The 27090-nt window shown below is 39.8% G+C and overlaps 2 protein-coding genes across 2 annotated transcripts in view; both read left to right on the top strand.

Moving 5' to 3' along the window:
- LOC149471215 (sodium-coupled monocarboxylate transporter 1) overlaps positions 1-1378 on the top strand; it is a 33156-nt gene extending 31778 nt beyond the window's left edge. Inside the window, exon 15 of the mRNA XM_089652736.1 lies at positions 869-1378. Coding sequence (XP_089508862.1) covers positions 869-1009 — 141 coding nt within the window. The 3' untranslated portion in view covers positions 1010-1378. The remainder of the gene's footprint in view (positions 1-868) is intronic.
- Positions 1379-12625: 11247 nt separating this feature from the next.
- LOC149471214 (sodium-coupled monocarboxylate transporter 1-like) overlaps positions 12626-27090 on the top strand; it is an 88883-nt gene continuing 74418 nt past the window's right edge. The window contains exons 1-2 of the mRNA XM_089652735.1: positions 12626-12982; positions 23873-23938. Coding sequence (XP_089508861.1) covers positions 12632-12982; positions 23873-23938 — 417 coding nt within the window. The 5' untranslated portion in view covers positions 12626-12631. The remainder of the gene's footprint in view (positions 12983-23872; positions 23939-27090) is intronic.

Raw genomic sequence — 27090 nt, 5'->3', positions numbered from 1 at the left:
GCCTGAACCCATTCTACTGGCCATAATATTCATTTGTTCTAGCCACTGGAATACATTTCCGTGAATATGTGCACATTTATGCATGTGTGTGCCAGTAAGTTCCTCTCCAAATGCAGATTTTGGCCATTTTTTTGCCCTGAATGCTGCTATAAAATATGAATCTAAATGCCACAATATACATGGACATAATGGCTGAAATGGAGTTGCATTTGTAAGCAAAAAAGCAGCATTTTATCCTGCCCATGTGGATGAGGCCTTAAAGTGGTTCTAAAGCCAAAAAGCTTTTTTTTATCATAATGCATTCTCTGCAATAAGGTAGAAACAGTATACAACTTGTGTGACCCCCCCACCCCTCCCCACTCAGTTGTGGGTGGCTGCACTTCTCCTCTCCCCTCTCCCTCTTCACACAGGGACTGAGGCAGCAAAGGGAGTCATTGACTCCTGCTGCTGTCAATCAAATGCTGTGTGGAGAGAGTGGGGGCAGGAATGTGTGTGCTGTGTGTGTCTAGAGGCACACACAGCCTGGCTCGGAATCAAGCATGCACGTCTGCTCCCATAGTAAGTGGTTTGCTATGTGGGTAAAACACAGAAGAGGAGGAGCCCAGATCGCTGGTGGGGGACCCCAGGAGAGGAGGTTAGGGGCAACTCTGTGCAATAGTACAGTTGCACAGAACAGGTAAGTATAACATTTTTATTATTTTAATTGTAAGTACCTTTAAAATGCTTTTATGCTAAGATTCTTGTATAAGGACTTCTCTTCAATAAGTTAACAAAATATATTTTTTCCCATGAGAAAACTAAAAATAGGATTGTTTATTGTTTTTATGGATTTCATATGTTCATTTTGTCTGTATATAACTTTCCGCAGAAAGAGAAAGTTGAAATGCTTAACTGGAAACGTCAAGATACTGATCTCCATGAGGATAAAGGAACCGATAACCCTGCATTCAATCATATGGAAATGTCTGACACAGAGAAAAATGAGAAGATGAATGGTGTTAATCTTTGACTTTCCCCCCCAAACTGTGCTCTATAGTGTGTGAACAAAAGAAGAAAATGATTTTTATGGCACAGCAATTGATGTTGAAGTACACATTGAATATTCATGTGTATTGTTACACTTGCTCCAGAAAAATATTTGTGTATATATGAAATTTATAGAACTGTTTTTATATAGAAAATGTTAAGAGGCAGCAGTGCTGCCAGAACTGCAAATATATTGACTCAGGGAAATCATTCATATAAGAGCTTTGGATTTTTACTGTACATTTTATAATTTGTAGCTTGACTTGTTCTCTATGTTTGTTATGTATTTTATCCCTATTTACTTTTATAAATAAAACACAAATGTGCTTTGGTGTGCATTTGTCTTTATGGAGCTGTCCTATTTTACCTGCTGAGATGGTCCTTTAAAGCAGCCTTTCTCAACCAGGGTGCCTTGAGGTTTCTTCAGGGGTGTCTTGGCAAAATGTCTAAAAATTGCCCAAGACTTGTATACAAGCCAGCGGGTGGAACAAGCCTGCCTTTTAGTTATGCAAAGCCACAGCTTTTCATTGTGCATTATTACGACCTTCTAGCTGCAAGCGTCCTGACAACCAATGGCATCATCAATTGATAAGGCGGATGTCAGTTGCCTGCACGGCATCCTAGTTTGACCCTCTCCTGCCCCTCTCTGTCAGTGCTGGGGTCACATTAGCTCAGTGATGGAGAAAAACTGAGGGAGAAGAGAAACATTGGAATACTAGTCATTACCAATGTGCAAAGGTGTATTTGCTTCGGAAGAATAAATCACCTGGGTATCCTACGTGTGTGGATGTTGCTGAGTTATATAAAACTATTAGAATAGTTTTTCACATTTTAGAATGGGGTGCCTTAAGACTGTCAAGAATTTTAAAGGGTGCCTTGGGACCGTCCAAAATTTTAAAGTGTGCCTTAACTGAAAAAAGGTTGAGAAACACTGCTACTTATGAAAGAACATTGGCAGAGTTTCTGTTCTTGGCTGCCAGAGAAACATTGGCTAAAGCATGGAAACAACCTTCTATTAACTTTTCAGAAGTGAAACAGAAAATGTTGGCCATTATTAAGGTGCACAAGAAACTAACTGCAATACTCAATGACACTTATGAAAAATTTCTTAAGATATGGACCTGGCTAGATTATATGGACATGGCTAGACCATAATAGTTACATGAACTTTGCTCGCTCTCTTCTCTCACTTTAGCTTGTCCATATAACCAACAATGGAACTAAACGCATGGCCAGGTCCCATGGATTTCCCCCCAGCCTTTACCTCTCCCCCCTTTACTTCCATATCCTTGTGAAATCAGATCCTTTGTATGTATTTTTCCTTTTCTTATTCTTTCCTTCTTTATTTGTCTTCTCTTTTCTATCCTTCCTCTGCATCTAGCAACTTGCAGTGGTGCACTCTAAATAAACGTACTGTACTTTGTCCCCTTTCAGTGAATAGTTGTTAAGTGGCCTTCTCGAGAGGGGCTCCTGTTCCCATTTTAGGCTACCATGAGAAGTACTGATGCATCGCCACTAGTCATAGCATTTTCTGGATTAGGCCTGGCTCATCATCTGGTTTATTTTACACCTTTTATTGAATGTGTACATTCAATAAAGATGCATTTTTTGTATTCTTCAATTAAAGGATCCTGGTTTCCCCCACCTTTGTATGTCAAATAATCTATAAGGGTAGAAATATGGGGCTTCCATTGCTGAAATGGATTTGTTACATATTTACATACAGTTGTGTTCAAAATAATAGCAGTGTGCTGAAAAAAGTGAATAAAACTCAAAATCCTTCTAATAGCTTTTATTTCCATACACACAAATGCATTGGGAACACTACACATTCTATTCCAAATCAAAACATGAAGAAAAATATATCAAATTTGTGTTGTTCCTCTAAAAAAATTAAGGAAAAGTGAATATTAGACTGTTCAAAAAAATAGCAGTGTTTGTATTCTTCTTTACAAACTCAAACATTCACTATATAACCTGAAAAATATTTGAAGATATTCCTTTCCTTTGAATCACTTAATTAATATGTAGTTGTATAAGCACTGTTTCTGAGAACTGCTGTACATCTGTGTTGCATGGAGTCAACCAACTTCTGGCACCTGTGAACAGGCATTCCAGCCCAGGATGATTGGACTACATTCCACAGTTCTTCTCTATTTCTTGGTTTTGCCTCAGAAACTGCATTTTTGATGTCACCCCACAAGTTTTCTATTGGATTAAGATCCGGGGATTGGGCTGGCCACTCCATCACGTCAATCTTGTTGGTCTGGAACCAAGATGTTGCATGTTTACTGGAGTGTTTGGGGTTGTTGTCTTGTTGGAACACCCATTTCAAGGGCATTTCCTCTTCAGCATAAGGCAGCATGACCTCTTCAAGTATTCTGATGTATTCAAACTGATACATGATCCCTGGTATGCGATAAATAGTCCCAACACCATAGTATGAGAAACATCCCCATATCATGATGCTTGCGCAACCATGCTTCACTGTCTTCACAGTGTACTGTGGCTTGAATTCAGCGTTTGGGGGTCGTCTGACAAACTGTCTCCGGCCACTAGACCCAAAAAGAACAATCTTACTTTCATCAGTCCACAAAATGTTGCGCCATTTCTCTTTAGGCCAGTCAATGTGCTCTTTGGCAAATTGTAACCTCTTCAGCACATGTCTTTTAATCACCAGTGGGACTTTGCGGGGGCTTCTTGCAGATAGCTTGGCTTCACATAGGCGTCTTCTAATTGTAACAGTACTCACAGGTAACTTTAGACCTTCTTTGATCTTCCTGGAGCTGATTGTTGGCTGAGTCCTTGCCATTTTGGCTATTTTTCTATCCATTCGAATGGTAGTTTTCGCTTTCTTCCTCGTCTTTCAGGTTTTGGTTGCCATTTTAAAGCATTTGCGATCATTTTGGCTGAGCAGCCTATCATTTTCTGCACTTCTTTATATGTTTTCCCCTCTCCAATCAACTTTTTAATCAAGGTACGCTGTTCTTCTGAATAATGACTGGAACGACCCATTTTCCTCAGACTTTCAGAGTGAAATGCACTGTAACCAGCATGTACAACATTTGCTGCCTTCCTTCCTTAAATAAGGGCAATAATTGCCACCTGTTTTTCAAACAATGGATGACCTCACTAATAGAACTCCACATTGCTATTATTTTGAACATGCTCCTTTCAATTAGTGATTCAATTACATAGAATCAGCAGAATGCATGTCATGACTGTTGGGTCTGTTGGATTTCTATTACTCTACTACACCTGCTAGTAAATTAATTGCTATGTAGAAATATCATTCCAACCAAAAACAGTGATTGATCAGGTTAGTGATGTCTGACTGCTATTATTTTGAACACAACTGTAGTTAGTCTGGCTGAAAAAAGTCAAAAGTCCATCCAGTTCAACCATAGAAAAAAAAAAAAAAAGTTATAATCCTATACCCACAGTTGATCCAGAGGAAGGCAAACCCCCCCCCCCCCCAGCAAAGCATGATCCAATATGCACCTGCTGGGAAAAAAAATTCCTTCCTGATCCCCCAAGAGGCAATCAGATATTCCCTGGATCAACTTTACCATTAAATGTTACTATCCAGTTATATTCTGTGTATCTAAGAAATAATCCAGGTCTTTTTTGAAGCAATCCACTGAGCTGGCCAGAACCAACTCTTGAGGGAGTCTATTCCACATTTTCACAGCTCTCACTGTGAAGAAACCTCTCCATGTTTGGAGATTACATTTCTTTTCCTGCAGACGTAAAGAGTGCCCCCTTGTCCTCTGTGATGACCTCAGAGTGAATAACTCTACACGGAGTTCACTATATGAACCACTGATGTATTTATACATGTTGATCATATCCCCCCTTAATCTCCTCTTCACAAGAGAGAATAAATTCAGTTCCTCTAATCTTTCCTCATAGCTGAGCTCCTCCATGCCTCGTATCAGTTTAGTTGCCCTTCTCTGTACTTTCCAAAGTTCCCCAATGTTCTTTCTGTGAATTGGTGCCCAAAACTGAACTGCATATTCCAGATGAGGTCTTACTAATGATTTGTACAGGGGTAAAATTATATCTCTCTCTCTTTTAATACAAGAGAGGATTTTGCTCGCTTTAAAAACCGCAGCTTGGTATTGCATGCCATTATGAAGCTTGTGATCTACCAGAACCCCCAGATCCTTCTCCACCATTGATTCCCCCAGTTGTACCCCCCTAGTATGTATGATGCAAATTCTTAGCCCCCAAGTGCAGAACCTTACATTTATCAACATTAAACCTCATTTGCCACATAGTTGCCTAATTAAACAGTGCATTGAGGTCGGCTTGTAAGTTGGAGACATCCTGTAAGGACTTTATTCCACTGCACAGCTTGGTGTCATCTGCAAAGACTGAAATGGGATTTTTAAAGTAAGGGTCCCAACACTGAACCTTGGGGTGCACTACTGACAACCCTAGACCATTCAGAGTATGAATCATTAACCACTACTCTCTGAATACGATCTTTTAGCCAGTTTTCTATCCTTTTACATATGGATTTTTCCAAGCCCATAGACTTTACCTTACAAATTAGCTGTGTGTGGGAAACTGTGTCAAACTCTTTTGCAAAATCCAAGTATACCACATCCACCGCCACCCCTCTGTCCAAGGTTTTGCTCACCCCCTCATAAAAAAAAATCAGATTTGTTTGACAGTTTCTGTCTTTCATGAATCCATGCTGTCTGTTGCTTAAAATATTTTTTTCCAGCAAGAACTCATCCATTTGGTCTTTTATTAATCTCTCCAGTATCTTCCCAACTATAGAAGTTAAACTAACAGGTCTATAATTACTTGGTAAAGATTTTGACCCTTTTTAAATATTGGCACCACATTGGCCTTACGCCAGGCCAGGGAGGAGAACTGTTAGTAAACAAAACAGTTCTCCTCCCCGCTGGAGATCCTCGGTGATCACCGGGTGCCAGCGAGTAATCACCGTTGGGGACTCGGTGACTGACAGCCGTGCCACGTACCCGGAAATGCAAGCGTGATTTTGCACACCATGCCGCCCTGTAGCAGTATTTCTGCTACAGGGCAGTCAGGAAGCTGTTAAAGTACTGATCCAAATCAGAATCTGGAGCACCACCCAGCTCAGCCTCTCAGCAAGCTGCTGAGAGCCTGACCCACCAGGCCCCTCCCCCTTCACAGCCCACCATTCCAGTGAGTGCTGGGGGGGGCAGAGCAGAGATTGGTAACTGACAGTCACCGCTCTCTGCTCAGAGCGCCTGTGAGAACTCAGCAAACAGCGGTCATGACCCACACACTTAGAGCTGCCCAAACTTCTCTTTTAAATCAGATAACTGAGGTATGGGGGAAGAAAAGGACGATCTGGAAGAAATGGAAGAGAAAAAGTGAGAGAAAGTGGAAAGTAAAAGAAAAGACCAAAGAGGTGAGAAATGGGGGATTCATCGTAGGAAGAAATGGAAGAAGGGTGTAAGAACCAAAATAAAAGACTCTGTTTGGATGATAGAATCATGGAACAATGGGAGTAAAAGAGGAAAGCAAAGAAAAGAGAAGTGCAAAGAAATGATTGGAAGTGAGGGAAAAAGGCAAAAATAAACCTTACAGGGGTTATAACCGTCCCTTACTCTATCCAAAATGAAAAAAGAAGTTTTCTCCATAGTTCTGCTTTAGGTATTGTAAGATGAAAAAAATGAGAAAGGAATAAAAGGGAGAAAGGAGGGAAAAAAAGGAAAGTGGGAAGAGATAAGAAAGTGTTAGTATTTATTAATATACAAAGTTTATTAAAAGTCAAACTAGAACAAATAATCACACTCACCTATCCTGCAGATAAATATTACAATATTATCATATTATCCTAAAGCTTGATGCCCCCGCCCCACCTAATCAATATGTGCATGGATATAATAAAACTACGGAAAAAAGAGGACTAAAGCAAACACATTTTACATACAGTAAATGTCTACAAATGATGGTAAGTATTATGCAAGTTTGACATCCTGAAGAATTCTTGATGCCTGGGACAAAGCATGTAGAAATCATCATGCGTAGCCCCTCCCACTTACCCATGAGGTTGGGCCCATGAGAGCTTTGCAGCTGGTCTCCAAATGGCTCTGTATCTTTATTTGGCATAATATTCTTATGGAGGCCCACTCCAGCTTGAATGCAGCATGACATTCATCAGGAAAATAAACTTTTTTTAGTCTGTATTGCTTTTTACATGTGAGTGTTACAGGATTATCGGTGATCCGGGTGTGAGGTATGACAAAGTTGAATCCTGCAATATCCATATGTAAAGAGGAGACAGAAAACACATGTTGCTCACTTGCATCCCAAGTTGTGTTAAACAGAAACGGATCACATTATACAAATAATTACTTTCTTTATTGTGGCATCGCAAAAGCACATCAATTTGTATTAGAGAATTAGCATTACTAGCATATAGGATACTAAACAGAGAAAGTGAGTGTCAGAACAAACCCAAAACTGGACAAAAACTGCATAAACAAAAGGTGACTAACTTGTATTTAAAAAGAGGAAACAGAAAACACATGTTGCTCACTTGCATTCCAAGTTTAATGTGAGCTTGTTGGTATAGTCTCCTGAAGTTGCACTACAAATCATAAGAGCTCCCTCTAGCTGTAGACTTGTAATAGCATTACTGGGAGGTTTATTAATTTACATATGCCAATAGGTGCAAGGAACAATACAGGGGGGGAGATGGAGTGAGCCAGAGTACTCTGTGCAGTACATACAAATGAAATCAGTGGCGGGACTTTCTCCTATTGACACTATGGAGCAGAATTTTAGTGAATCTTCCCTTTGGGAATGATATGAAAAAGTTAGTTTCACATACAGGATGGAGGTGTGCTGTTTGGTTAGATTTTGACTTTTTGTTTAATTTTGTAAATAAAAAATAAAAGCATTTTTATGGGGTTATGCCTTTGGTGGTCTCTGCTCTCACCAGTCCTACCTTCTTTGATTAGTCTGCAAAAACCATTGCACAGAGCAGGTAAGTGTGACCTTTTTTTTATTTTTAAAACAAAAAATCTGAACTTTTAGTATCACTTTAAATGCTTTTATATTTTTTGGAAGGCAAGTTACACTTGTAAATATAGTGGCTTATGTTGGAAAAGTATACTAACAGGGACATTTCTTGTTTTTTGTGGCCCTTTTCTCAAGGATTCGGAACAGTTGCTATAAGCAGCAAGAATTGTTCCTGTAACACTATTTAAATACAGTACATCAGATATAAAGTATTTTATTTCTTCCTTTTCAGACCTTTTGTGCTTTGAGCATTGTAGTGGCAGTTCTGCCAATTCTTTTATCCACCTGTTTACTTCTTAATCCATCTGCAAACACACGCAACAGGCAACAGGGCTGTGGAGTTTTTTTATTTGTGAAGTTATTGTCTGATTTTTGGGATGCTTACTTTCTACAGCTTCCTACAATCTGCCCCCTCGTTGCAACTGATTGCTACATGCTTGGTGATCCAGGACTAAAGGCATGCACTGTATAAAAATCCTAAGATTATGATTGCTGGTATTACAGACAGTGATTCATCCATGTTTGAGGAGCAAAATTACATTTCATTTTAATCACAAGCAGGGGCGGACTGACAACTCATGGGGCCCCCGGGCAATAGGGGATCATGGGGCCCCTGTGTCCTTGCCCAAACTCAAAAAAGCCTATGAAAAAGCTACCAGGGGCATCTCATGGGGCCCCCTACTGACCCCGGGCCCTCGGGCAGTGCCCGAGTTTTCAAATGGTCAGTCCGCCCCTGATCACAAGGGAACATTATGTATCAGTGGGTTGTGATCTACAAAGACCTCTGAGCACTTGCTATTCATGGGATGTTATTTATTATATGAAGACTTTTTTGGCATGTAGCTAAGTAGCCACAAAGACATACCCACACACTTCATAACAGGAAGAGCCAAAACACAGGCCTCCATGGCAGGATCGTCAGCTATTATTTATATTTATTTTGCAAAGTCTTTTTAGATTGCAAACAACTTTTGAAATTACATTAACCACTTCCCGTCCGGCCCATGTACATAATCGGCCGGACAAGAGTAGCGCAGGAGTGGGTTGACGTTCGTAAACGGAGCCCGCATTTTCAGCCTGGGAACACCGATCACTTCACGGGACCTCTGTGTGAGGTCCCAATCATGTGATCACTGATTGGCCAATCAGTGATCACATGAATAGTAGTAAGCAAGATGTCCCTTCCTGACATCATTGCTTACTACTTGTGAAATCTGTGAATGATCACAGAGGTCACATGGTACAAGGCTATTCACAACAGCTTTGTACCATGTGACAAGCTGTGACCAATCACAGCTCTCACAGTATTTCTCAATGGCTGCAAGAATGCAGCCAGAGAAAAAGAGAAATGATTGCTTTTACAGCCTTTATGGGTGTAAAAGCAATCAGTGTAAAAAAAAAAAAAAAAAAATCTTCATCACCCCCCACAAGTAGTACAGTGTCACTATGGGGATACTGTACTACTAGGGTGACAGTATGTTAAAAAAAAAACCCATAAATGATAATATAAACAAATAAAATAAAAATGTAAACATTTTTTTGAAAAATCATAATTTTTGGTTATAAACTAATTTGGGTTATTTTTTTTACTAAAAAGATAGCTGAATTTTGGCCAAGATTTATGAAGAAAGATTATTTTTTGGGAAAATTTTTAAGAAAAACAATTTTTTTCAAATTTTTTGGACTGTTTAATTTATATAGTAAAAAAAAATAAAAATCCCAGTGGTGAATGAATACCAACAAAATAAAGTTTTATCTGTCTCAAAAAAATGCTAAAAAATTCATATGGGTACAGTGTTGCATGACTACGCAATTGTCATTCAAAGTGTGACAGCGCTGAAAATTGGCTTGGACAGGAAAGGGGTAAAAGTGCCCGGACTTGAAGTGGTTAATATTGTAAAGCTTTTATTAGTGAATGGATTAGATTTGTTTTAACTTTCTGCTGCCAGAAACTTTATTGGAACTCCATTTGTTTTAAGCCAGCCATAGACGAGCCAAAAACCCAATGAAAATTCTTGTCAATAGCCAGTTCATTCCTTTTTCCGCATTGTTAGTGTCAGGAATGGACTGGCCAGCAATGGTGGGACTCACCTGCCTTATGGGCTGCAGTACCAGGGCTGGCCAGCAGGTGCTCCCAGCAATCAGAGACTCAACCTTGCAGCCAGCCAAACACCTGAAACTGCTTATACTGGTGTATTTAAGGGATGGCCAGACCTGCAGACTCTGCCTTGGTGTGTGTTTTTCCTGGGCCCTGTATCCTGTTCCTGCATCCTGTTCCTGTTCCTGTCTTGTTGCTGACCCTGCCTGATCTGGCCTCTGCTGACTTCTCCTGCTCTGACCCCGGATCGTTCCTGACCATCCCTCTGCCTGACCCTCTGTACCACGCTGCCCGCTACCTGCTGAACCTGGCTTGTGACCCCGACCATTCTCCGCTTGCTCCCCCTGTACCTACCTGCCCGATTGATATTGACCCGGCCTGCCTGACGACGCTTGCATTGTATGTACGGTTATCTGTGGGTGGTTTGGTTTGTTTGCACTGTGTTATGTTTTAGTATTGCACTGCGTTTATGTTTGTATTGTTAGTGTTAATAAATTATATTGTTTATAACATATCGGAAGTCTGCGTTTCCCTGCGTCAGTCACACACCTCTGGTCATACCCTGGGAGCCCTGACAGTTAGTGTCCCGCTGAGCCATGCGTTTTTCGTGCCACAACTGATCCAACATGTTGGATTTTTTTTATAAAAACAAACGTTGCGTCACGAGTTAGGTGATGCAACGCGTCGACGGCAATAGCGTGGTGACGTACTTCCGGTGTGACGCCATTTTGGAACACCTTTTGGTCATGCTGTACACCCAGCTCACTGTTATGACCTGGATACAAGCAACTGTAATGTGAGTGTATATCCTTTTTTGGCTTATTTCTATTTGGCCATTAAAAAGCAGTATTACACTATGAAGATTGTGTTCTCTTCTTGGTTTACGGGCATATGAGCTTTGTACTTGATGAGAGTATATCTTCACCTGCTAATTGGTCCGGTCGAGGATTGCTTATTTGATGACTGCCTGTACCATCCTACCTGAGGAGCCACCAGTCTGAGGGATCCAGAGGTGATCTACATTTGCTTTGTGGCCCTGTGGGGTCGTGAAGTGGAGGTGAGAGGCCATTGCAGCCATACTGCTTGGGATCACATTTGAAGGTGTGCTGTTACTCACCTGCACGTCTTGGAAATTACAGCACTTTTATATGGACTGTGGACACGTTAATTGTCTTGCACAAAGTGTTTGTTATCTGTTTGGCTTCCTCTGTAGGTATTCACTTGGTCTTCACTGGGTACCCTTTGGGTACTAGGGGTCACGATTCTCTATATATATCCCCATGTGGATTAGGGTCATTTGTTGCCCCGTTTGTTAGGTCCATTTATAGGACTTTATTTTATGTAAAAATCATTTTTAATACCTCTCTAGTGTTTATTATTAGTTATAGCGCTGTATCACTTTTATATTTATTTGTCTGATAGTCCCTATTTGGTATAGGTTAGATGCTGGCTGCTTTTTAGTTGAGTTTAGTATTTACCATAAAAGCGCAGGAGGACATTTTTATAAATTTCACATCATTGATGGGGTAATTATACGAAAAAGTAAAAAAAAAAAGACCTGCACATGAGCTAGGAAAGTATGAACCTGAAGGACTAGAACATTTGCTTTCAAGAAAGTTTTTCCATACATTGAACATGTATACCTAGCATGGACTAATGCAGTCCCAGGACCAGGAAACATCAATAGTGCATACAGTGTTGTGGAATACACAAATGTCTTTGATTTAAAATGTAAAAATGTTGACACCTGATGGGTTAAGCAGACTAGGCATGAATGTTTCCAATAAATACACCAGGAAACATCACGTCTGCTTAGTTCATAAGGTGTCACAGTTTGTAGTGTATAGATAAAGGAGAAAATATAGCAGGTAAATAAAATAAAGACAAGAAATACAAAAATATCCAGAACAAGCACATGTTTATTATGCAAAACAGGTGCAAAAACTGTTGCTTAACAATGCAAATTTCAAGACAATGATGGCACAATTGTATGATAAAACAAACGCCATTTTTGTTTGTCATTCAACAGAATGCTCCGTTTTCAACTTATCTAAGTCATCAGACTCATTTGACCCTGATGTATCAATATACAGTATATGCTGTGAACTTCATTTATATGCACTGCTCTTAAAAGTTCAGGCAATTTTATATGTATCAAATGTATGATTAAGTAGGAATTATAGGCATTTATATTACACAGAGCATGATTAAGATATATTATTTCTTTAACACAGTGCCCATCACTTTTCCCTTTAGGTCACAACGATGTTATCTCTATAGAACCCATCCCATTTTACAGTGCACAATAATTCTTAATCCCAAATAATGACAAATTCCCTCTAGCTATTGCATCAACATTGGCACATGAAGTTCTGTGACTCAGCCTACCCTGTCTATTGTGATGTAAAACCTGTTCATCATGTGTTTTAAGTCATTTAGATTTAACACATATTACAAAGCACCCAATCTAGACAAGCAATGGCTACCACCACAGACATTGGTCTCTTCTCTGCCTGGGATTATGTTGTGTTTGCTTCTGTTCTGTTCATTTCTGCAGCTATTGGAGTCTATTATGCCTTTGAGGGACGAGGAAAGACCACTTCACAAGAATTCCTGACAGGAGGAAGGAGTATGACAGCAGTGCCTGTGGCTATGTCCCTCACTGCTAGCTTCATGTCTGCAGTGACTATCCTGGGAACTCCAGCTGATGTCTACCGCTATGGAGCAATGTATGGCATCTTTGCTATATCTTATGGATTGGTAGTACTTATTTGTGCAGAAATATTCCTTCCAGTTTTTTACAGACTTAACCTTACAAGCACCTATGAGGTATGTCTTAATGAATTTATTACATGGCTTTTGTCACATGAAACTAGTTATAATGTACCATTTTAACACTAGTTCCTAGATTTTAAAGGTTAAGTAAAGCTAAAATAAAAATGTTAAATCTAATACATTTCACAAAGTGTATGTAAATGCAGGTATATCTGCGCTGAAATCCAGTGGGATTGTGATATGGATATTTTTTGTGTTAGCAGTCATTTTTGGCTAAATGAGGTTTAAGACTGACATTTGGAGGTAGACTTCTATAGGACATTCAGGTTTGGTAAACTACAAAAATGGTATGTTCTTTGTGACTGCTATTTATAATTCTTACTTGAGTAAGTTCATACCTGATGTTTATTGACCTTTAATATTCAAATGTAGAGAAAAACAGCCATAGCCTAGATAATATAAATAAGAAAATGATAAGGAGATAGTGTAATAGAGCTCCCCATGAAGAATAAAGATTTGCTGAATTCTAGTTCACAGTCTGCAGTAGGGTAAGCGGGAGAGAGAAAAACTAAGGTGGAGATATCTTTATTTATGTGGACAGTAAGATGTCTATGAAATAAATCACTCTTCCCGTTGAATCTTTCATTTGTATTTGGATGAATTGCTGTTTCAATTGTTATTTTCAGCTATGAGATCCACTGAGACCTAAAAATCATAGTCACGTGGGTAAAATAAGTAGTCATGGCAAATAACATATGTTTTATAGCTAAGGGAATTTAGCCTTAAATCTTCTATGGTTGCTCCAGGTAAGGATTCATCCTGATACTCTGAAGATTAGAAGACAAGGGTAACGCTGGCCATACACCAGTAAAGTTTTGTCTTCGTATCTTTTCAAAATTTTCATTTTAAGAATATTAATTCAATTTTCTAATTGTTAGTGGGGTCAAATTGATCATCGTTTTCAACCACAGTGAAGGAAAAAACTGAAGAAGCAAGATGGAAACTTTTTCTCAAACAAAAAAATTTCTAATAGTAAATGTGTTTTTTTTCAAGAAATTCCATTAATTAAAAAAGTGATTGTTAAAAACAAATGACATTTTGAAGTACATTTGAATGGCATTTGTTTCTGATGTCTTTATCGAATATACTAACAGGATTTGTTCTGTAGCACTACCCCTTAAGGGTTGCTTAGTAATTTTTGGGTTCCCTGTCAATCTGAACCTCTCGTTGAAAGCTCAACCTCTGCTGACACCACTGTGCTCTGGTGATCCAGATAAACCACACTTGCAAAATGGATTCACACAACGAGTAGTATAAACCAAAATGAAGTTTATATTGAACTTGGAGGCATTTGAGTCAAAAATCACAAAATAACATTAATATTGCCAACATATCTGGTCACTCTTGGCAACTGTGAGCAAAAGCAACAACATTCACAATAAAACAACAGTATATATTACAGGCCTGTTTTCAGAAATAATCCACTGCCTCTAGTCTGAGGGGACTGTTGAATCCCCAGTGAGCAGGAATGAATATCAATAACAGATAAGCTCACTGTGGGTCCTCAGAACTAGATAACAAGGATTAAATGTGAAATAAAGAAAATTCTCAATGATAATTGGTAGTGTCCCCTTTAAGAGCTATATAGTCTTCTGAGGGCTTGTTGGGGCCCAATGGATGTGAAGCTGGGTCAAAGGGTGGATGGTAGTTACTTAGAGTGGTCACATCCAAGATAGTGAAGGACAAGGAGAAGATCTAACACTTCCCTGATTGATGGTAAAGCATTAGGGCCAGGTTCCCTTTAAGAGATCTAAACTTGAACTGAGCTTGAAGTAGTAAGTAGCATCAATTGACATAAATGTCTATGGACAAAGACAACTCCCTCTAAATGTCAAAAGCAAAAGATGAACAATAGCAGAAATCCTGATCTGCAGAGAGGGACATGGACTTGTTGATTTAGTTGGCACTGCTGTGCCTTGGTCTGTGACTGTATGTCCTGCGGTCAGCTTGAACAATAACTGTAATGCAGATATGTTCCAAACAATGGCGCTGGTATAACTAGGTAACAAACTAGGGTAACGGTATGTGTTATTCACAACTATGTGCAAGTAGATAACTGAGGTGGTGAGCTATCAATGTTCACTTTGTTAGTGCATGCATAGGTCTCTCTCACTCACTCAACGTGGTTCAGCAGATGGACGTGATCTGCGGGAAGAAGTATCACCGTTATGTGTCATTGTTCCCTTACATCCACATCCTATCCAACATATCTGGTGGGATTGTCCAAAAAAAGTTTTTTGGAAAGATATAATACAACTAATACAGGGGATCCTGGGGAATAATATACAGAAAGATCTGTGGGTGTGCTTATTTTATAAGTCAGAGTCATCAGTGAAACAGTATAAAAACAGTTGTGTTATATCACCTGATTAGTGCGGCCAAAGGACTCATTCATAAATTTTGGCAGAGACAGTAACCCCCAAAAACGAGGGATTGGATAGACAGAGTCGAATATATAAATAAGACGGAGGAGTTGTACCACATAGATGAAGATAAAATGGAAAGGTTTAGAGAGGAATAGGGTAGATGGTATGAGTTTAGGACATCTGAGAAATATTTGGAAATAGTGAAAAGTCCCAGTGGCCTGAGGTAGGAGAGTTGAATGGAATGGGAAAAAATGAACGGAAAGAGGAGGAAGAGTAGGAAGAGATGGTTAGAAAGAAGCAAAATAGATGTAGACTGGAATGAAGGAAAAAAACAGGTAGATGCATATGGACTGGGGTTAGCTGAGAGGTGGGGAGAAGGTAGTGGAAGACACAGGTGAAATGTTTGAGTTTCTTTTTATATGAATATATTATACTGTCAAGTTTTCCTATGTTTTTTCTTTGTAATGAAAAACTCAAAAGATTTAAATAACAAAAAAAAAATAAATGGATGCGGTTTAAAAAAAACCCAAAAAACATTTCTGTAGACTTTGGTAAACCAAGGCAAGAGTAGACACTGGACTAATGGTTTGGCAATAACTTCTTTACTCCAATATAGAGACTTAATTTACCCCACGATTAACTATTATCCAAAACAATTTACTGTTTTTCCCAGAACTACAATGTGCCCTCAGTGTTTCCTGGTAGACTGCATCAGGCTTCATGTGTATGTAACACTGGGTTTTCAAAAATAATTGCACCTCAGTCCTGCGCTTAGGAGTAATTCTGAACACTCGAAATGAAAAAAAAACTAATAATGATATCACTGACGCTACCTTATAACTATATCAGGGGCAGACTGACAACTCATGGGGCCCCCGGGCAATAGGGGATCATGGGGCCCCTGTGTTCTTGCCCAAACTCAAAAAAGCCAATGAAAAAGGTACCAGAGGCATCTCATGGGGCCCCCTACTGACCCTGGGCCCTCGGGCAGTGCCCGAGCTTCCAAATGGTCAGTCCGCCCCTAAACTATATAAAAAAACCACAATAAACCCTAAAAACTAGAGTGTCTGTCTACTGCCACTCTGATTTCAACACCACTATAGTGAAATAGTATAAAATAGTGCAACAGAATAGCCCAAATTATTCCACAAAACATGATGAAAACTTTTCACACATCCACCAGAAATTCATGTGGTCACCACTCGTGAATGTGAGACACCTCTCCCTCTAGGAAAGAACTTACCAGATTCCTATGCCTCTCATGATTGGCATAGAACGCTTGTGTTTATCTGCAGATCCCTGGGAGGGGGGCAATATATCATTCCTCCATCCAGCTCAATAATTTCAACACATATAAAGGAAGCAACCTCCAATAGTGTAGTGTAGTAAAATTGAAACACCAAGAAGAACTGTTCAGATCCTATTGCATACCTGGTGGCAGAACTGGGTTGCTGTTAGTGTATCAAAACTCTCAACCCTAAGCCTAGCCCCTCTGGTCTGAGAATCCTCAAGTGAACTAGCATGCTGTACCCATTGTTAGCTCTCCAGAGTCACTTGGGGCATAATTTCTCAGTCAGAGAGCTATTGTTTATGATCTTGGTACTACTGCTACAGGGTGGCAGGGCTATGCAAAATTACGTACAGTGAAGGAAATAAGTATTTGATCCCCTGCTGATTTTGAATGTTTGCCCACTCACAAAGAAATGATCAGTCTAAAAATCGAATGGTAGGTATATTGTAACACCGAGAGACAGCATAACAACACAAAATTCAAAAGAAATGCATGTCTAACATATTATGCCCTGATTTGCATGTTCATGAGGGAAATAAGTATTTGATCCCCTTCACGAAACATGACTTAGTTCTTGGTGGCAAATCCCTTGTTGGAAATCACAGAGGTCAGACGTTTCCTGTAGTTGGCCACCAGGTTTGCACACATCACAGAAGGGATTTTGGCCCACTCCTCTTGGCAGATCCTCTCCAAGTCATTAAGATTTGGTGGCTGACATTTGGCAACTCGAACTTTCAGCTCTTCCACAGATTTTCAATCAGATTAAGGTCTGGAGATTGGCTAGGCCACTCCAAGACCTTAATGTGCTTCTCCTTGAGCCACTCCTTTGTTGCCTTGGCCGTATGTTTTAGGTCATTGTCATGCTGGAACACCAATCCACGACTCATTTTCAATGCCCTGGCTGAGGGAAGAAGGTTCTCACCCAAGATTTGATGGTACATTGCCCTGTCCATCGTCCCTTTGATACGGTGCAGTTGTCCTGTCCCCTTAGCAGAAAAACACCTCCAAAGAAGAATGTTTCCACCACCATGGTTGACAGTTGGGATGGTGCTCTTAGGGTCATAGGCAGCATTCCTCCTCCTCCAAACACGGCAAGTTGAGTTGATGCCAAAGAGCTAGATTTTGGTCTCATCTGACCACAACACTTTCAACCAGTCCTCCTCTGCATCATTCAGATGTTCAGTGGCAGACTTCAGACGGACTGGACATGTGCTTTCTTGAGCAGAGGGACTTTGCGGGCATTGCAGGATTTCAATCCTTGTCGGCGTAGTGTGTTACCAATTGTTTTCTTGGTGACTGTGGTTCCATCTGCCTGGAGATCATTGGCAAGATCCTCACATGTAGTTATGGGATGATATCTCACTATTCTCGTGATCATTGACACTCCACGAGGTGAGATCTTGCATGGTACACCAGACCTAGGGAGACTGACAGTTGTTATGTGTTTCTTCCATTTGCGAATGATTGCACCAACTGTTGTCACCTTCTCACCAACCTGTTTGGCGATAGTTTGGTAGCCCAGTCCAGCCTTGTGTAGGTCTATAATCTTGTCCCTGATATCCTTGGACAGCTCTTTGGTCTTTGCCATGGTGGAGAGTTTGGAATCTGATTGTTTGATTGCTCCTGTGGACAGGTGTCTTTTATACAGGTAACAAAATGAGATTATCAGCACTCCCTTTAAGAGGCTGCTTCTAATCTCAGCTTGTTACCTGTATGAAAGACACCTGGTAGCCAGAAATCCTTCTGAATGATAGAGGATCAAATACTTATTTCGCTCATGAACATGCAAATCAGTGCATAATTTATTAGACATGCATTTCTTTTGAATTGTTTGTTGCTATTCTGCCTCTCAGTATTACAATACACCTACCATTCAATTTTTAGACTGATAATTTCTTTGTGAGAGGGCAAACATTCAAAATCAGCAAGGGATCAAATACTTATTTTCTTCACTGTATATTTTGCATTTCTGGGTAGGGGGCATGTGCCCCCTACCTGCACCATCGGTGGCAGTTACAGCTGTCCAACACCGAGTCCAGGCCAGATATTCCCCGCTGGCACCCAGCGATCACCGAGGAACAGTGATAGGGGAGTGGTCTGTGTGTAACAACATGACCACCAGCAATTATGAGTTAAAGTAACGCAGCGCCGTATCGCACAAAATGGCCTAGTCAGGAACGGGGGTAAATCTTCTGGAGGGCAAGGGGTTAAAGGTATCTGGGTTAATTGCATTGTATTTGTATTGTATTGTTTTCTCATGTGTTGACACTGAACTACTGATCAGCTGTGTACCTTTTTGTTTTGATCTGCCAATACAATAGAAGCCATACACAATTGCTGCCATTTCTTGGACTGGAAGTAGCATCTATTAGCACCAAAGACAGCCACCAAAATTGCCATTATTCCTGACTGTTGAATACTCCTTGTACACTGCCACTTGCTGCATAATACCCTAATGTTACCTGCTTCCAATCCTCTCTCCACTTTGTACTCCCCTTTTTCTTTGAACATGTTTGCTTTGCCTAGCCACTTTAAAGAGGCATACCCACTGTCTGAGTCTAACCTTTTATTTAACTGTGCTTGAACTTTATGATCTGGAAACATCACATTGCTTTGCTTGCCAATGTTAAAGGACTCCCACTGAGCCGGCAGAAGCTAAAGTCGAAGAACTGTTCAGATCCTGTTTCATACCTGGGTGCAGACCTGGGTTGCTGGTAGTGTATCAGACTAAGCCTATCTCACCTGGTCTGATCTGAGAGCCCTCAAGTGAGCTTTCCATACCCATTGTTAGCTCTCCACAGTCAATCTCTCAGGCATAATCTCTCAGTCAGAGAGCTATCGTTTATGCTCTTGGTACTGCAGTACATGCAGTCCATCCTTAAAGGCACCTGGGTTAATTGTATTGTATCTGTATTGCATTGTTTTCTCATGTGTTGATGCTGAACTTCTGATGAGCTGTGTACCTTTTCATTTGCCAATACAATCGGATTGTTTTCCAATGGTCAGTGTGTGACATTTTTATGTGACCACTGGGAGTTCCTAACCAAACTATTCTGGTGGTGTCAGCAGGAGTGAGGTTCCAGCTAGGGCCAGAGAAAAAGTGGAGTTCCCAATACTACCAGGGTTTCCTGCAGGAGTAGCGCTACATGTACATGTAAATTACTTGCTCCAGATGGTATTAAGTTATTTCAGAAATTCAAGCTTCATCATTTGAGCTTTTACGCTATAGTCATATGAATAATTTATGACCCTAACAAAAATGAAACCATATTATTGTCATCACTGATTCCATTAAGAATGTTTGGGCTACTGTCCAAGAAATTTTGATTCATCACATTCAAAAAGTAGATCCCCTTTCCCATAATCTGCTTGAGAAGGCTAGCTTGACAGGTCTTTATTTCCCAATTACCTGGCTTTGTTTTATTGCTTACGTTACGGTCTAATAAAAATGTAGTTTTTTTTATGTGCAATACAAAATTTACCAAGTAGCCCATCTTTGGCTTAAATTATATTCAACTTCAAGTTACAGGTAACTTTGATGCCATAAACTGATGAATTCTCTCCCATTCTTTGTTATGTAGCTCTTCTCTCTCACAATCTCCTACTACATTTCCTTACACCAGTCTTATGGTTTTGTTTTTGCAAGAGTCATTTTTTTTTCAAAAGGACTGAAGATTGTTTTTTATTATGCAGTAGAGTAGGTTTAATAATACCTTGAATTTTATGTATCTGCTTAATGGTGCAGGTTACGGAAAATGCTGTTAAGTTGTTAAAATCTATCTTAACAACATATGTTGTTACCATTTTCATTAATTATTTAAAGATTTAATCTTTAAAGAAACATAATTTAATAAAAATGTGTTAAAATACTCAATATCTGCTTTACAAAAGGGTTTGCCAGGAGCAGAGAAATAACAGATACATATAACAAACAGTGCTCTGAATACTCCAGCAAAGCAACAGTGTTACCACTACATACCATGTCTGTCAATAAATTCTATTATTTTTCACCTACTTAGAGTGGATGTTATAAGTCTGCATGATTACATTCCTGACATGTCACAACATACAGTAACAATTTACGATGTACTGTAGTTTTTTTCAAACAATCCCTACTATGTATAATAAAATATTCACTCTGTGGCTAGGCTAGGCATAGAGGTGCAGTTTGAGTAAATAGTCTGCTGTAGGCAGGAGGAAGTTTTTTCGTAAGGGCCAGTTCACATAGATACACTGAATATAACTGGATACTAAAATTTATAGGTAAAGTTGATCCAGGGAATATCCAATTGCCTCTAGGGGGATCAGGAAGGAATTTTTTTCCCTGCAGGAGCAAATTGGACCATGCTTTGCTGGGGTTTTTTTTGCCTTCCTCTGGATCAACTGTGGGTATAGGGTTATAATTTTTTTTTTCTATGGTTGAACTGGATGGACTTTTTTCTTTTTTCAACCAGACTAACTATGTAACTATGTAACACCAGAATGCTGTACAGCGAATTCAAAATGATTATACTAAAATGCGAAGCAAAGCACGAGAAATTGGAGCAGGCTATTTTTTGCAGGACACCATACATTGGTGTGGTACAGTACACATACGGTTTGTGCTTGGATCATGTGCTGGGATGCCACATCAATGCACGTGATGTATGTATTACCACAGCGCATTGGTATGAGTGGGTCTTTAGTCATCAATTTACCTGCAATGCTCTAACTTTGTAGCAAGACACAAGGTGAGAAGCTGCAGCAGGGTTAGATCTATGTCAGATATTTGTGAATACAGAGTGGAACTTGCCAGGCTTCAATATTTACTGTGCCATCTCTAAGTCAGTATCTCAGTCTGAAAATTAGAGTCTGACCCTGGATGATGCCTGAGCAAAGAAGGTGCTGACCTTCTGGAGAGAAAAGCAAATGAAGGTATTGCCTGTGGGGGGGAGTACTGAATTTTCTTTGGGAGATCATACATAACTGTTAGTGGTAAGCTGACCGTACACATTAAAATCTGTACGTTTTCTATACATTCTCCTTTAAATCACTCTATCACTAAAAATAATTCCTGAAATAAAATTCTCCCTGTGTAATAGATGGTAATTCATATGGTAAAGAATTGCAGCGCTAATTAAACAAAAAAGTCCCATTCACAAAAATAGCAATAAATTAAATTGTGACATAAAGTCCATGTGGAGTTCCCATATACAGAGGTAGAAAACCATGCATAGGAAAGAGAGTTCCAATCCAAGGAGGAGACCATCACCTTCCACCCAAATAAATTGGCCTCTTACCAGAAAAATTGAGCACCCAGCGGGTTGGCCAACATAGCAGTATAATAAATCAAGTAGATGCTGCAACTAGTCTTATATGGGAAATACAGGGCAATCCAGGAAACTTCTCCAAATAGAACTTCAGATAGCAAATGTTTCTGTGTCTGCGCATCTGTAGCCAAAGAGTTTCCCGACCTCCCTACAGAGTGCTCCTATTTTAAATTGTGGCGAATGTACCAGGAGCTGCAGCTCACAAATAAAGTAGACATCACCCTAAGCTCTCAGGTGGATGGGATCCCTATTTAATTGAATTTATTGCCATTTTTGTGAATGGGACATTTTTGTTTAATTAGCGGGGCAATTCTTTACCATATGAATGTTTTTGTTTGCCTATATATGTACAAGCCGCTTTGTCCTTATTGAAATTCTGAGTGCAGTGTTTTTAGTATATATAATAGATGGTAATTACTGCCAAGCATTGTGGTGTGCTGAGTGGCATTACCATGTGTTGGCAGCCCTTTCTCAATAAATGGGCTGCTTTAATGCAATGCACATTAACAAGTGTCAAAACTATGTAATATACTATACCTACCAGGGGCGGACTGACCATTTGGAAACTCGGGCACTGCTCGAGGGCCCGGGTTCAGTAGGGGGCCGCATCAGATGCCCCTGGTACCTTTTTCATAGGCTTTTTTGAGTTTGGGCAAGGACACAGGGGCCCCATGATCGCCTATTGCCTGGGGGCCCATGAATTGTCAGTCTGCCCCTGGTACCTACCTAAACAGTGCATTCAACTTGCAATCAGTAGGGCCTTTGCATTACATGGTTGTTTGTAGGTTTAAGTGAGATTGTACAGTCAGATTGTAATTGTGGTGCGTGCTGATCTTTACACTAGCACATTACATATCATGAACACATTCAGCATTAAAATTATGTATGATCCCGGGTTCAATTTAAAACAAAAAACACTGTAATGTGAACAACATGTGATGCAAAATTCAACAGGTTGTCTGTCACTAATAGAACACTTTTAACTTCATATAATAGTGCCACAAGCTGATATGTTCAAATGCAGAAAGAATGTGTCCTTTCACATGCAGAAAGGACTGTATAGGAATTTTGCAAAAGATGATCCCTGCAACCAATACAACCCTTTTTAAAGGGCAACTCAACTTTCATGGAGAAAAAAAATAGCAAATAAAAAAAGAAATAGCATAGCTATGTAATAATCCTACACAAGTCATATTATAATTGGATGTTATTAAAAAATATATATTTCCTTTTCAATCTGCAGCTCTGTAATTTTCTGTAAAAAGCTATTCAATATGGCTACCTGGAGGTATTCTGTACACAGATGGTGTACAGAACACTCCCCACAAATGTTATTTCCTGTTTGTGTGATTTGCTCACTGATTTTCCCAGAAGTCTACACTAAAATATAAGTCAGATTTTGGGCATCCCCTGCAACAAAAATGTAATTGGTGAGATACTACCAAAGAGAAATCACATCTAAAGGGATGTAGACCCTGCAACTTTCCTCATTAGAACCCTGCAAGCGCAGCAGCTGATTGATAATTACAAAATCACTTGGGTGAAGAGAGGTATGTAATGGTCTCTTGAGGTCCACAAAAAGCTGCTTTAAGTGGCAGCTGTAGCTCTCACTTGACATCAAATCTACCAAGGACACTGAGAGACGCGCCTTTTTGAGAGCTGGGGACTCAGATACGTTAGATTGGACTCTTCACAAAACTAAAGGCCAGGTGAACCTTTCTAAGTTCTAAAATATCAGGTTTGAAATGATGGCAAGTTACTGTATGTGGAAAGGGTTAGCTGCTCAGTTGACCTACTACTCCTGTGATGATCACTCCCAGACTTCTGGTGCTTGGGTAATGTACCAGAGCAGGAAAATCTCTGCATAGATTATAATGTTACCATTGTATTTAAGCACTTTATGTAAACTTTCTTACAGTACTTAGAACGTCGCTTCAACAAACTTGTAAGGATCTTGGGAACAGTCATTTTTATCATTGAAATGGTGAGTCATGTTGGGTTAAAAGGTATGAAAGCATTTCTTTGCTGTGCTATCTAAAATAAAATTTATTGTATATTTATTTCAGGTACTTATATAGCGTCGTCAATTTACACAGCGCTTTATATATATATATATATATATATATATACATTCACATCAGTCCCTAACCCTCAAGGGACGTACAATCTAAGGTCCCTAACTCACATTCATATATACACATACTAGGGCCAATTTAGACAGGAGCCAATTCACCTACCAGCATATCTTTGGAGTGTGGGAGGAAATTGGTGTACCCGGAGGAAACCCACGCAGGTACAGGGAGAACATGCAAACTCCAGGCAGGTGGTGCTGTGGTTGGGATTCGAACCAGCGACCCTAGTACTGCCAAGCGGAAGTGCAAACAATTTAGTGTGTATGTATGTATGTATGTATGTATGTATGTATGTGTGTATATATACAGTCATGGCCGAAATTGTTGGCACCCTTGATATTTTTCCTGAAAATCAAGTATTTCACACAAAAAAGGTATTGCATTAACACATGTTTTGCTATACACATGTTTATTCCCTTTGTATGTATTGGAACAAATATAAAACAGAGGCAGAAAAGCAAATATGACATAATGTCACACAAAACCCCAAAAATGGGCTGGACAAAAGTATTGGCACCCTTAACTTAATATTTGGTTGCACACCCTTTGGAAAACATAACTGAAATCAGTCGCTTCCTATAACCATCAATAAGCTTCTGACACCTCTCACCCGGAATTTTGGACCACTCTTCCTTTGCAAACAGCTCCAGGTCTCTCTTATTGGAAGGACACCTTTTCCCAACAGCAATTTTAAGATCTCTCCACAGGTGTTCAATGGGATTTAGATCTGGGCTCATTGCTGGCCACTTCAGAACTCTCCAGCGCTTCTTTGCCATCCATTTCTGAGTGCTTTTTGACGTATGTTTGGGGTCATTGTCCTGCTGGAAGACCCAGGATCTTGGACGCAAACCCAGCTTTCTGACACTGGGCCCTACAGTGCGACCCAAAATCCTTTGGTAATCCTCAGATTTCATGATGCCTTGCACACAGTCAAGGCACCCAGTGCCAGAGGCAGCAAAACAACCCCAAAACATCATTGAACCTCCACCATATTTTACCGTAGGTACTGTGTTTTGTTCTTTGTAGGCCTCATTCCGTTTTCGGTAAACAGTAGAATGATGTGCTTTACCGAAAAGCTCTATCTTGGTCTCATCTGTCCACAAGACGTTTTCCCAGAAGGCTTTTGGCTTACTCAAGTACATTTTGGCAAACTGTAGTCTTGCTTTTTTATGTCTCTGTGTCAGCAGTGGGGTCCTCCTGGGTCTCCTGCCATAGCGTTTCATTTCATTTAAATGTCGACGGATAGTTCGCGCTGACACTGATGCTCCCTGAGCCTGCAGGACAGCTTGAATGTCTTTGGAACATGTTTGGGGCTGCTTATCCACCATCCGGACTATTCTGCGTTGCAATCTTTCATCAATTTTCCTCATCCGTCCACGACCAGGGAGATTAGCTACAGTGCCATGGGTTGCAAACTTCTTGATAATGTTGCGCACTGTGGACAAAGGCAAATCTAGTTCTCTGGAGATGGACTTGTAACCTTGAGATTGTTGATATTTTGCCACAATTTTGGTTCTCAGGTCCTCAGACAGTTCTCGTCTCCTCTTTCTGTTGTCCATGCTTAGTGTGGCACAGACAGACACACAATGCAAAGGTTAAGTGAACGTCTCTCCTTTTTATCTGCTTTCAGGTGTGATTTCTATATTGCCCACACCTGTTACTTGCCCCAGGTGAGTTTACAGGAGCATCACATGCTTGTAACATTCTTATTTATCCGCAGTTGTGAAAGGGTGCCAATACTTTTGTCCAGCCCATTTTTGGAGGTTTGTGTGACATTATGTCGAATTTGCTTTCTTTCCTCCCTTTTTTTGTTTTGTCCCAATACACACAAAGGGAATAAACATGTGTATAGCAAAACATGTGTTAATGCAATACGTTTCGTGAGAAATACATGATTTCCTGGAGAAATATCAAGGGTGCCAACAATTTCGGCCATGACTGTATATATATATATATATATATATATATGAAATATAATACTTCATATACTGATAGTTATGGTAAGCAATGGCTACCAGATAAGCTTGTTCCTTCATGAGTTTAGAGTAGTCAAATAATGAAAGATGCTTGCTAATTCCTCTTAGATTGTAAACTCCAAGGCCCTCCTAACCCTCTTGTATTGAACTGTATTGTTGCTGTATTGTCTCCCGTTATATTGTAAAGTGCTGAGCAAACTGTTGGCGCTATATAAATCCTGTATAATAATAATAATACCGAATCTTCTATTTCTCCTACCAGTTCATCCCCCACAGTTATTACCTTTTGTACCTCCAGCCCCTCCCTCTTAGATTGTAAACTCCAAGGATCTGGGCCCTCCTATCCCTCTTATATTGAACTGTATTGTTGCTGTATTGTCTCCTGTTATATTGTAAAGCGCTGAGCAAACTGTTGGTGCTATATACATCCTGTATAATAATAATAATACCAAATCTTCTATTTCTCCTATCAGTTCATCCCCCACAGTTATGTTTTGTACCACCAGCCCCTCCCTCTTAGATTGTAAGCTCCAAGGAGCAGGGCCCTCCTTTCCCTCTTGTATTGAACTGTATTGTTGCTGTATTGTCTCCCTTTATATTGTAAAGTGCTGAGCAAACTGTTGGTGCTATATAATCCTGTATAATAATAATATAATAATAGGTTGCTAAATTCTGCTCCTATGTTAACAGGTGTCACACATTTTTAAACTATAACATGGTTTCATCTTTTGATATATGAATTATTGTTTTTATGTTTTGGCTAAAAAAACTCATGGGGGCATTCTTAGTGAGCCATATTGTGTTTGTAATTACATGTACTATTTTGACTCAGAAGAAACGGGAGGAAAAGCAGAATTCTTAAAATCAGTTATGTCTTATGTAAAAGTACTATAAATACTCTTTTAATAAACACTGCTATAGGTATCTACATCTACGTTTTTAAATGAGCTCCCTTTAATCCACTGCACAGCAGCACTCAGACTGAGAAAAGGGGCCAGGAGTGTGAGCCAATTACACTTTCCACTGGA

Source organism: Staurois parvus, unplaced genomic scaffold, assembly GCF_062004578.1.
Source record: "Staurois parvus isolate SC_StPar_1 unplaced genomic scaffold, SC_StPar_1.0 ptg000025l, whole genome shotgun sequence".
Lineage (NCBI taxonomy): Eukaryota > Metazoa > Chordata > Amphibia > Anura > Ranidae > Staurois > Staurois parvus.
The sequence above is the reverse complement of the archived record's forward strand: the minus strand, read 5'-3'. Positions and strand labels throughout refer to the sequence as shown.